We start from the raw sequence: 13,233 nt of genomic DNA on the forward strand, positions 1-13,233 counted from the left end.
TTTATGACAAATGATGTTTTAATGAAAATCTATTACTGACATTTAATAATAATAATGATTGTTGTTTTTAAGAATTATTTGTAGAATTCATGTTCTGTTTCATCTTTCTTGATGTTATTCTTGTAACCCTTCTCAAAGTCTTTAGCCAATACAATATATCTGTTTTCTCTAACAGCCTGCATGCCAGCCTGTGAAATTAAAAAAAAAAGAGCATATAAATAAAAACTTCAAGAATTTATTTAAATGGTTTTAATTAGGAATATGAGAAACTACGTAGGATTCTTCCAAAACAAATAAAACTAATATCAAATGAGATAAAAGATTCTATAAAAATGAAATTGAGAATGGAAATGGGGAATGTGCCAAAGAGACAACAACCCGACCATAGAAAAAAACAACAGCAGAAGGTCACCAACAGGTCTTCAATGTAGCGAGAAATTCCTGCACGATGAACATATATCTATAGTCACAGACAAGTGCTTTAAACAAACTATGTTTTTTAAGTGTCATTTTCAAGTTTTTAAATATTGATAACAATTTATTTCAGAGCACCAGTACATAATCTAATGTAATAGTTTTTCATAAAATAGATTAAGTGTTAGACGCCTACAATTGTAACAAGTATTTGTTCAATAAAATACCCTTTATTTACATTTTACCAACACTTGAAAATTAAATGATATTGTTCTCATTACCATGATTATTTGTCATTCACCTTTAGAGCTTACTTCTTAAATAGACATCTCAAGGAGAAATTTCAAAAATAAATTTTGATTAGAACATTTTCTACCTTTAGAGAATTGATAAATGAAATTTTTTAGATAAAGTGAAATTAAATTGTAAATATTGTAAGCTGCCTACCTCTTGACATATAGCATTTATATCAGCACCACTGATTTTATCTGGTCTGGCCACATAATCCTCTAGATCTACCTCTTCACTTAAATTCATTTTAGAGGTAATTGTAGAGAATATAAGACGTTTTTGTCGACGATCTGGCATTGGGAACTCTATTTTTCTGTCTAATCTTCCTGGTCTTAACAAGGCTGGATCTAATGTATCATGTCTATTTGTTGCCATGATAACCTTAAATAAAAGAAAAGTTTTTTGTTATCTTTTATTTAGTATGACTATCTTACAATATGATATGAATTTGTTAAAATTTCATTGGCTGTTTCAGTACTTCAATGATGACAAATGAATCTCAATATCAACTTCTGAACAACAGTTTGCTTTATTTCTGGTTCTTACAATTTTTTCTTAATTCTCATTTACTTAATTGATCATGAAGGATGAATTAAATAAAAGAGGGCATGTAGCTAACTATTATCAAGACTTCAATCATCAATTAATTTTTTTCACGTCTTCGCGCTGAATGGCAGCCCAGGCTTGTAAAATTTCTTTTGGGCCTGTCAAAATCATATCTACAAGCCAATAGAATCTAACTAAAATTTTTCAAAAATTGAGCTCCGGGACTCTAGATTTAACAGTTCATCGTGAAGACTGGGTTAGACCTGGTATATGGGAGACAACTCTTACACATGTATTGAAAATTATTAGTGCGTTTTAACATAGCAGTAAACTAAACAGTGATCAAGCATTTATGTTGTTTACATTTGGCTGTGAAAATAATGCAAACAGATCCAGTAAGCTGTACATGTTTGACACCATCAAAACATTAAACTAAAAAACATCTTTTTTAAATGATGTGGATGAAAAGGTAGAAAATTACCATTCATACATGACATGCTTAACAAAACACCAATGAACTGAGACTGATGAGTTTTGGAGCAACTATACTGACTTAAGGACCTTGTGGCATCATTTAGAAAAAAATCTTGGAAGTTTTGGGAAATTCGATTTGAACAAATTGATTTAATAATGAGTAAGATGGTTTTAGTGATAAGTCATTGATGCAAAATTTGTACTTACTGTTTTTGTTTTTTTTTCAATTTAAAAGGCACTATTCTAGAAGATATGATCTGAACATCAAAGCTTATGCTAACAGATAATCTACATTAACACAAAGATAGTACTTATTTAGTGACAGACTGTCAAAACAATGAATTCTGATAGCGTCTGCTATTGATGACGGGGGCATTTTGTAGTCTGAGGAGAGAAACCAATAAATAGTTGTGATTGAAATATCATGTCAACTCGTCCCAAGGATACTCGTCCCATACTGAATATTACTGTTTTTCCTTATAAAATTTATTACAATTATTATTGGTACAGTACTCCTTTGACTACTTCACTTAAAAAGAATGCAAAGACAGTCTGTAGGAGGTTTTGTAAGGGTAAAATGGATTTTGTCCCAAATTTCTACTTTTTAAAGATTCATAACTAAAAAATGTTTGAACAAATTTTGCAGGAATTAATCAACAAAATTTTTTTCTGACTAAACTTGAAAAAAAATGTGTTATCTGAACTGGCCAGACTTTTCGCTGTATCAATTATCAACCAGGTGCTCCGCAGGGCGCAGGATTATACGACCGCAGAGGTCGAACCCTGAACAGTTGGGGCAAGTATGGACAAAACATTCAAGCGTGATACAGCTCTGAATTTGGATTGTGATCAAATTTTTGACATTACATGGGTTTTTTTACACAAAACAAATGTCAAGATTTTACAAATCAATTAAAGATTTCTTCTTCAAACTTATTTAAATCTAAAATTAAATAGTTGACACAGCATAGGTTTCTGACACAGAATGAATGTGGTCTAATGAACTTAAAAAAAATTTTTTGCCTTTGAGCAATTCACTATGCTGTTGAATATTAATCCTCTCAAAAAAATGTTTGAAGAAATTTTCTTTTTATTTATGAAATCTGAAATGAGAAAAATTTAACCCCCCCCCTTTTTTTTTCACATCCCTGTTTCCCTTTTTCCAAAACTGATATCAATTCAAATTTCTAATGGAGTTTACAACTCTTTTAAATACATCATAAAATATTAAAATGTAAAATAAAGTGCTTGTTATCACTGAATGGTAAAGATTGGTTGGTAGTAAAAGTGAATATACATTGTTTATTGTATAAAACAATAAAAAAAACTTCATCAGCAACATTTTATATTGGCAAATTTCCAATGAAGTTATTTACATAAAGTTATTGGCAAATAAAAATAGAAAATGACATCATAGTCATGTCTGGCAAATGTCCAACATACATTATCTAAAAACATTTTAGATAAGATAAGGAAAAAAAGCTTCATCAGCAACATTTTATATTGGCAAATTTCCAATGAAGTTATTTACATAAAGTTATTGGCAAATAAAAATAGAAAATGACATCATAGTCATGTCTGGCAAATTTCCAACATATATTATCAACTACTATTCTATACAAAGAAAGATAACTCCAATTGAAAATTTCTTGCTATTGCACAATATTGTGCAATTAGATATTTCTTGCTATTGTGCAATACTGTGCAATTGAAAATTTCTTGCTATTGCACAATTCTTTATGGAATCCTGATTTGGACCAACTTGAAAACTGGGCCCATAATCAAAAATCAAAGTACATGTTTAGATAAAGCATATCAAATAAGCCCAAGAATTTAATTTTTGTTAAAATCAAACTTAGTTTAATTTTGGACCCTTTGGACCTTAATGTAGACCAATTTGAAAACTGGACCAAAAATTAAGAATCTACTTACACAGTTAGATTTGGCATATCAAAGAACCCATTTATTCAATTTTTGATGAAATCAAACAAAGTTTAATTTTGGACCCCCATTTGGACCAACTTGAAAACTAGGCCAATAATTAAAAATCTAAGTACATTTTTAAATTCAGCATATCAAAGAACCCCAAGGATTCAATTTTTGTTAAAATCAAACTAAGTTTAATTTTGGACCCTTTGGACCTTAATGTAGACCAATTTGAAAACGGGACCAAAAATTAAGAATCTACATACATAGTTAGATTCGGCATATCAAAGAACCCCAATTATTCAATTTTTGATGAAATCACACAAAGTTCAATTTTGGACCCTTTGGGCCCCTTATTCCTAAACTGTTGGGACCAAAACTCCCAAAATCAAACCCAACCTTCCTTTTATGGTCATAAACCTTGTGTTTAAATTTCATAGATTTCTATTTACTTATACTAAAGTTATGGTGCAAAAACCAAAAATAATGCTTATTTGGGCCCCTTTTTGGCCCCTAATTCATAAACTGTTGTGACCTCAACTCCAAAAATCAATCCCAACCTTCCTTTTGTGGTCATAAACCTTGTGTTTAAATTTCATTGATTTCTATTTACTTATACTAAAGTTTTGTGCGAAAACCAAGAATAATGCTTATTTGGGCCGTTTTTTGGCCCTTAATTCCTAAACTGTTGGAACCAAAACTCCCAAAATCAATCCCAACCGTCCTTTTGAGGTCATAAACCTTGTGTTAAAATTTCATAGATTTCTATTCACTTAAACTAAAGTTATAGTGCGAAAACCAAGAAAATGCTTATTTGGGCCCTTTTTGGCCCCTAATTCCTAAAATGTTGGGACCAAAACTCCCAAAATCAATCCCAACCTTCCTTTTGTGGTCATAAACCTTGTGTTAAAATTTCATTGATTTCTATTCACTTTTACTAAAGTTAGAGTGCGAAAACTAAAAGTATTCGGACGACGACGACGCCAACGTGATAGCAATATACGACCAAAAAATTAAAATTTTTGCGGTCGTATAAAAACCGTGTTTTTTAACATTCAGGTTATTTGTTTTTACTATGATGTTTCAGATTTACTTTAAAATATGTTTCTTCTATGCAATTTAACAGTAATGGGTATTTTTAATGATAACATGTGCAAAAACACTCAATGATTACTACCTACTAGAAGATATGATCTGAAAATTCCTGTCAACCTACTAGTGACTTCGACGGTTTTTTAGGGTACCCCAAAACTCGTCATATTCAATATACCCTAAACATAAAATGAAACGGTGAATTTCCTTAAGACTTTGGCAGATGATGCATGGACCCCTACCTTTTCAATGATGTAAATATAAGAAAAATTTAACGAGAGGAAAATTTTGGTGTTACCAAGGCCCCTTAAGTATCAATACATTAAGAACTACAGTTAAATCTATATGAGTAAATTCTCTTATTTACAGGACAAGATTCTGTTTAAAATTTACCTTAACATTAACAGTCTGATCAAAGCCATCCATCTGATTAAGTAATTCCAACAGAATTCTCTGAACTTCTCTGTCAGCTGAAAACAAATCATTAGAACTATATGTACAGGAATCATTATATAATCTCCCATTTAGCCAAGGTTGTTCAATAATAAGCTCCGCGTTGAAGGCCGTACATTAACCTATAATGGTTTACTGTTTTTATATTACTATTTGGATGGAGAGTTGTCTCATTGGCACTCACACCACATCTTCCTATATCTATTTAATTCAAAATTTCAAGTATTTCTTTGATGTTTCTTTTTATCCTACTGTAACACATTTTGATGTCTCATATACATTTCCCCAATATAACTTTTTGTTCATTTACCAATCTTTTTATTGTTGCTAAATACTTTTCAAATCATTTACCTCCTGTTTGAGCATCAAATCTTTTGGTAGCTATAGCATCAATTTCATCTATAAATATAATGGCAGGAGCATTTTCCTTGGCTAACCTAAAAACATCTCTCACCATTCTTGGTCCCTCTCCTAAGTATTTCTGTACAAACTCTGATCCAACAACACGAATAAATGATGCTGTCGAAATAATAAATAAACTTAATATGAATTCCTGAACTAGAAAGTAAACTTATGAGTTTTGTTTGCAGCATAATATACCAGGACTTTTACAGGTATATGCAATATAAATCATGATGGCTCTTAAGTCTGAGGAATGATTTGTATAATATTTGCTCTCACTAAATAATTATTTATACTTTCAAAAGAATATTTACAAATCAACAATAAAATTTCTTCCAGCAAATACAATTTCCAGTTGAGTACTTATATCAAGATGAGCACAAAAGTTGATACAATATCGCTAATATAGATTTTATGTTTAAAATTAAAACACAGAACAATCATCTTAACAATGTATATTAATACATGTACATTATAAATTTTTCCAAAGATGAGCCTGCCTTGTATAAAATTTAGAACAGGCTGAGACCAATGTTGAAGAACTGTTAAACTAGATATGCATGTAGTGTAAAAATACTCCAGCTTAAACATTTAAAATTTTATAATATAGAACTAAAGGAGAAATGTAAACAAGATTAAATGTAGAGCACTGGGAACTAACAATAGTGAATTTATTTGTACTAAATCAGGAAAGTTTATTAATATAACACAATTGGTCTCGGAGATGTTGACCAAAACAATTTTTTCTTGAAATTTCTCAAGAATAAAATATTGGTAATAGGGGTTCGAAATCATTGTTCTAACCAGTCATCTTCACTAGACAAGGGTTACAATTTAGTTCCCTCCTCTCCACCTGAAGGGAACTGGATTGTAACCCTAGGCAAGCAAAGATGTTACACAGTATACAGTACCTGTTGTATGATGGGCAACTGCCTTTGCTAACATGGTTTTACCACAACCCGGAGGACCATACATTAACACTCCTCTGGGTGGGTCAATACCAATCTGTTTATACAAATCAAAATGTGTCAGTGGCAGCTCAACAGCCTCTCGGACTTCTTGCTTTTGGATGTCCATTCCTCCAATATCTGAGTACAAAACATCAGGTTTCTCATCTGAAAATTTTGAAAAGAAATTTTCTATAATGAAATGAAACTATAGAAAAGAAAAATCTAGAAAACTCATTCACTATACAAATGCTGTGAATGCATACACATGAAATGCCAACAGCAAAAACCTTTAGATGCTATTCTTCATATTAGTCACAGTGAGCCCTTTTGCATAAAGCAAAATCTCACTCATAACTGCAAGTTTAAGACAATTCTTAAGTATTATTCTTTGCTAGATGTCAATACATGTAGTACTACATGTATATCTAGATGCATTGAAACAGATATAATGGCAGGGTATAATCAACAAATTACAAACAATAATTGGGAAAGAATTCTGAGAAATACTGGTGACCTTTTTAGAATCTCTGAGCAGATGAATGCAGTTAAATTAATAAGGCAACTCCCTCTTGTCTGTCACTTGTTATTTTCACAATTGATGCTTTTTTTTTCTTACATTGATAAAAAGATGAGAAGTTCCCATTACCTGTTTCTTTTGTCAAGCTTATTGTCTCTCTTCAAGGGACAAAGAATAGAGTTGGATATTCATGGATTTATAGTGTAAAAATCTGTTCTTTAACTATAACTGCAGTGTTGAAATCTAACTTTGCAGCAGATGGTGGAGAAAAAGAAACTTCTATGATTTTAGATAAATATTGATCAACAATACATGAATACACCCCCTAACGGGAGGGATTGTGCCTGATATTCATATGATGAAGACATAATCTTTCAATCAGTTTAATTGAGGTCTGGAGCTTGCATGTCAGTTAACTGCTAGTAGTCTGTTGTTATTTATGTATTATTGTCATTTTATTTATTTTCTTTTGTTACATCTTCTGACATCAGACTCGGACTTCTCTTGAACTGAATTTTAATGTGGGTATTGTTGTGAATCTACTTATCTACATTGGCTAGAGGTATAGGGGAGGGTTGAGATCTCATAAACATGCTTAACCCGCCGAAATTTTGCGCCTGTCCAAAGTCAGACGGCTCTGACCTTTGTTAGTCTTGTATGATTTTTATTTTAGTTTCTTGTGTATATTCGGAATTTAGTATGACGTCCATTATGACTGTACTAGTATACATATATTTTAAGGGGCCAGCTGAAAACCGCCTCCGAGTGCTGGAGTTTCTCGCTACATTGAAGGCCTATTGGTAACCTTCAGCTGTTGTCTGCTCTATGGTTGTGTTGTTGTCGCTTTGACACATTCCCCATTTCCTTTCTCAATTTCATTATAGTGTAAAAATACTGACCTGATGATAACATAGTAATACTACTGTCTGCTTCAGGAGGAAGGACATCAACCAGAGCATTGCTGTGTTTATGTAAGGCAACACTGGCTGAAGGTTTAAGCAGTTCTCTATCTATTGTCGAAAGAATTCTCACATAGTAGTTTGAACCTGAAAGGCAAAACAGTTACAATGTATTATACAGAATAATGAAAATATCTAAGAAAAAACAATTTCAAATTCATTTAAAAAAATTACATAAGAGCAGTAAATTGAAAGTTAAAAAAAAAAAACAGAAAGTAACAAACACTCTTAAAGTCTTTAGAATTTAAAAGAATTGCACTATGTTCTTCATGTTTTGGCTTGTAGAATAAAACATACTGTACAAGATTAAAGTGAAACAAATAATATTCATTCCCTTCAAAAAGAGATTCAGATAATGACTAAGTTAACTTTATTCATTATTGTAATATTGCTTATTTGTAATTTTTTTTTCCAATGTACATAAATCCCTTAAAAACTCTGATTCTGTATTTCTTAAAATAAGAAAATTGTCAAAACAAAATGTAAAATATAATTCAATTGCATGCACAACTCTCAATATTTTTTTTCAGTTTATTTTTTGCAAATTTACATAGACATGATCTATTTAGAACTATATTTTAGAGTGTAAATTTAGTGGTGAAAGTGGCAACTAAGCCAGGACAATTAAAACAAGTTCAAATTTTTCCAAATTTTTCAAAATATATGTTGTCAATACAAACCTGTAGTAGAACCAACAATGCCAGTATTTTGATCTACTGCTTCTAGAAACTGTCCTATAACAAGGGGTACACTCTGGATTCTTTTCACTTCTTCCTGAGCATGCAAGTATTCTTTCTTTAAATTCTTCTGTTCGTCTTTTATGTATTCTTCTTGTACCTCTAAAAATTCAAGTTGTCTTTGGAGTTTCTGAAAAAAAAAGGTTTAGAGTTGTGGTATTACTGTAGGTATTTATCAAACAGTATACAGAGATGCAAATGGACAATTATTCCTCAGAATAAATACAACTTTTGCTCAACCTAATTCCAATCTGGAAACCATTTTTCCAAGAACTTTTACTAAGTGACTTTGACCTTTTGACCCAAAAATCATTTGTGTATGTGCTCCACTTGTTTCTTGTAGCCTAATAAGAGGCACATAACAACAGTATGTATATTTTTGCTGTCAGAAAAGACAAAAAGACCTCTGAAAGTTTTCATTAAAGTAATTTACTGATTTACCTTTGGAACTGTCAATGGGATTCCAATCCACTACCAAACAAACGGTGGTCGAAGTTAAGTTAACGCAAAAATCATTTTGATGAAGAAATAAACCATAACCAGCATACTTGTATTAGTTGGGAATTCCATAAAAAAAAAAACAGCAATGGAAGAGATATAAAGCCCTCTGTACAAATTGTATATATTTTATATTTAAATTCAGTCAACAAATTAATGCAGTATTATTTACCTTATACTTGACATATAGGTCTTCTATGTCAGTACTCAGTGGGTCAAGCTGTGTTAATGTTTGAGATGTTCCGGGTCGAGATTCAACAGCAGAATCTTCCTAAAAAATTAAAAACAAATATTTAAGTTTTGAACAATCAAATAAAACAAGTGGTCTGAACTAGGTCTATTAAGCCTATAAACATGTTAAGTTTCAAAACATTTTGCCTTGTGGTTTCAGAGCAGATGATTTTTCGATCGTCTCTAAAGCGTCCTTAAAAGACAATGTTTTGTAGAGACCCCAATCAACACTTTAATGTGTCCTAATGTGGCAGCCCCATGTTATGAAAACATATATTTTTTTGAATAAAAATTGGGGAGTTGAAATGTTTTTTTTCTTCAATTTAATGATTAATTATTAAATGTTAATTATGCATGATTACTGTTAATTGGTATTCTGACATATACATTGTACAAAGCTAAATATGGTCTTATTGTTGTGTTTGAAAATCATGATTGTTGCTTTTCTTGCTTGTAAAATATTGAAGAATTAAAATGAAAAACATGAAAGATAGTTGTTTTTAACAGCTTGGCCCTTTTGATCCCACTTTATGTTGGAACAATGATTTTTATTCTTATATTAATACACGAACCAAAGCATGATTAAGATTAATTCAACCCCAAAAAACGTTGTCAGAATCTCACTAATGACTTTATTGTGAAACAATGAAAAATAATATTAATAGCATTACACTTACCAAAACTATTTAGATATGGCACAAAATGTGCACCTGAATATAAATTATTAAGGTTCATCATAACAAATGGACAAATATGGCCGTATTTTCACATCAAAAACCACTCTGTGTACAGACTTACCTGTGCTGTTTGGAAAGTTTTAATGCCTAGCATCCACTAGATATATAAAAGTTAAATGCATTTTGTGTTTAAGAAAGATAAAATCTTTCTTGGTTTTTGATGGGCATTTTTTTTCCTTTTTGCAGAAGGTGCAAAAATAAACAAACACCTGAATTACTTTGATACTGTCCACTCACAGCTGACTCAGATAAACTCTTTAACTCACCTATAGTTGTGAAGATACCTCTTGTCCATGTCAATTAAGGACAATCAAAACAATACAAACCGGTTTTTTACCTGAGGGTGCATCTCATAGTTGTATCACAACTCAGTTAATTTTCACACCTTTTGCATGAAGAAAAAAAAATGCCCATCAAAATCCAAAAGAGATTTTATCTTTCTGGAACACAAAATGCATTTAACTTTATTATATCTAGTGGAAGATAGTAATTCCCTAATCTCATGGTTCTCTTTCAACAAAATGCAGGCAAACCCAGAAAAATTCCAGGCAATTTCCATAGGTAAAAAAACACACACTCAAAATATTATTTTCAACCTAAATGGATTCAACATAAAATGTGACGACGAAGTGAAACTTCTCAGTGTAACAATAGACTTTAAACTGGATTTCAACACTCACATCTCAAATATTTGCAAAAAAGCAGCACGACAACTAAACGTTCTAAAAAGAATTGGCACTCATCTCACCAGACTTTCTAAACTCATTTATCATGTCAAACCTCAGCTACTGTCCTCTTACATGGTACTTCTGCAGTGAACAAAACACAAAGAAAATAGAAAAAATACAAGAAAGAGCACTCAGATTTATTTATGACGACTACACAAATTCTTACAATACACTTCTTGAACAGTCTAAGCTCAGTCTTCACGACGAGTGGCAGCCCAGGCAGCCCAGGCTGGTATAATTGCTCTCGGGCCTGTAAAAATCAGACCTACAGGCCAACAGAATCTAACTAAAAAATTTCAAAAATTGAGCTGCGGGCCTGTAGATTTAGCAGTTCAGCGTGAAGACTGTAAGCTACCAGCACTAAAAATCAGAAGATTGAGAACCATGGCATTAGAGACATATAAAATAATTAATAAATCAAATCCAGAATTCCTGCATAATTTAATAAATATTAAAGAAAATTCATATAACTTCAGGTACAAAGGCATAGCAGATATACCACGGCCAAAAACATCAAGGTATGGTAAGAAAAGCTTTAGTTATGAGGCAGCAAAACTCTGGAACTCCTTGCCAAATGAGGCAAGGAGCTTATCAACTTTTGGCCAGTTCAAAAATTTTATCTCCACCTGGTGTTTTTCAGAAAAATGTACATGCAGTTCTTGTAAATAATGTACTTACTTGCTGCCCCATAACTTGATCTCGAAGCCTTCTGTTTTTGTTTTTTTTTTTATAAGTTTTATCTTTTTGTAGTTATTTTTATTTTTTATTTAGCCATTTATTTCTTTTGCTTATGCATTACCTTTGCTATAGCTGCATGCAGTCTTTTGTTTGTGCTTATAGTGTTTGAGTTTGCATGTGCTACTCTGATATAAATACTGCATGCTACTGTATATGTGCTGATATTAGACATTTGTTTTATTATATCTTGCTTAGCTTTTATTCTGTATGTGCTTTTTTATGCTTTAACATATATATATATATATGTGATGTCTGTATGTTTGTGTTGTATGTGTATCTGATGTTATTACATGTATGTTTTGTTTATTAATATCAGTTGGTTAAAGAGCTCTTAAGAGCTCATGTTCTTTGTTATTATGTATATATGAAACCCGACTTTAAATAAAGATTACTTTACTTAAGTGGATGCCAGGCATTAAAACTTTTCCAAGTTCACAGGTAAGTCTGTACTCAAGAGTAATTTTTGGCATGTAAATACAGCCATATTTGTCCGTTTGTTATGATGAACCTTAATCACAAAACCAATAAAAAGGGTGCAAACATGTAGGGTGGGAAAGTGAAATTGGGCAAACATGAATAGGCACAAACATGTTTTCGGGCGAACAGACCCAGATTCCTCTCTTATTAAGGTGTAAATATAGCCATTTTTGTCTGTTTGATATGATAAACCTAAGTACAATTGAGAAATTAATAAACTTTTGTTTACTACAAGTCAATTATATTATACATTGTATAAATTTTCCCCCTTTAATAGAAGTATATTACATTTTATTACATTTTTGGGGCCGAATTGACTTGGGACCGGAACATTTTATTACATTTTTGGGGCCGAATTGACTTGGGACCGGAACAATATGAAACCGGCCCGATGACAATGCATAATTTGATGGTATTATAAATGAAATTAGACATGGCAGTTCCATTTGTTTCTCGTAGATTTAGCTAATTTTGGAAAATCATGATCACATAATTGCACATAAATGTGTAAAGTCATCAAATTGAAATGATAACAATGCAAAATCAACTACTTTTTCTGGAACTGCAAGACCGATTTCTTCCATTTTTCCTCTTCTGGTTCCGTTAGGAGCATTGGGCACCGGAAAAGCGAAAACTGAATATTAGAAACCAGTAGAAAAACGTCACTTCCTGTCTACCAAATTGTTTGAAAATGGCGAAACTGCATAGGGAAAAGACAAATGAAGATTGTACGATTTGTCATGAGCTTTAGGGCATGCATATGTACATGACAGAAAAAAATTGACTTGTCAGAAAACTAAAAATACACTGACATAAACCCTTAGGTTTGCCCTTGAAAATAAAGATGAACTCAGCCTCAGCCAACTGGCTCTCACAATAATAAACCCATCATGGTATTTACTAGTCCAAATAATTAGACGTCTGGCAAGGCTATTTTAATTTTTTTCTGGGATGCCTTCCTACGATGTCATATGAAGCCATTTTTTACGTCTGGAGTTTGGGGGGGAATTTTGACAAGAAATTTTCATTGCCGGTTAGAAATTTTTACGTAGTTACAAAGTCC

The 13,233-nt window shown here is 31.8% G+C and overlaps 2 protein-coding genes across 4 annotated transcripts in view; one reads left to right on the forward strand and one right to left on the reverse strand.

Moving 5' to 3' along the window:
- LOC143068128 (26S proteasome regulatory subunit 6B) lies at nt 1-12,814 on the reverse strand. Its single transcript, XM_076241932.1, has 9 exons — nt 12,722-12,814; nt 9,432-9,530; nt 8,705-8,891; nt 7,965-8,111; nt 6,510-6,713; nt 5,548-5,715; nt 5,137-5,213; nt 862-1,086; nt 1-188 (listed from the first exon to the last, which is right to left on the reverse strand). The coding sequence occupies exons 1-9, from the start codon at nt 12,752-12,754 to the stop codon at nt 75-77; spliced, it is 1,254 nt and encodes a 417-aa protein (XP_076098047.1). The 5' UTR covers nt 12,755-12,814; the 3' UTR covers nt 1-74.
- LOC143068126 (clathrin heavy chain linker domain-containing protein 1-like) overlaps nt 12,765-13,233 on the forward strand; it is a 23,968-nt gene continuing 23,499 nt past the window's right edge. For 2 of the 3 annotated variants that reach the window (XM_076241928.1, XM_076241929.1), the window contains exon 1: nt 12,765-12,898. In XM_076241928.1, coding sequence (XP_076098043.1) covers nt 12,862-12,898 — 37 coding nt within the window. In that variant the 5' untranslated portion in view covers nt 12,765-12,861. The remainder of the gene's footprint in view (nt 12,899-13,233) is intronic. The other variant, XM_076241931.1, reaches the window with a different exon arrangement.

Source organism: Mytilus galloprovincialis, chromosome 3, assembly GCF_965363235.1.
Source record: "Mytilus galloprovincialis chromosome 3, xbMytGall1.hap1.1, whole genome shotgun sequence".
Classification (NCBI taxonomy): domain Eukaryota; kingdom Metazoa; phylum Mollusca; class Bivalvia; order Mytilida; family Mytilidae; genus Mytilus; species Mytilus galloprovincialis.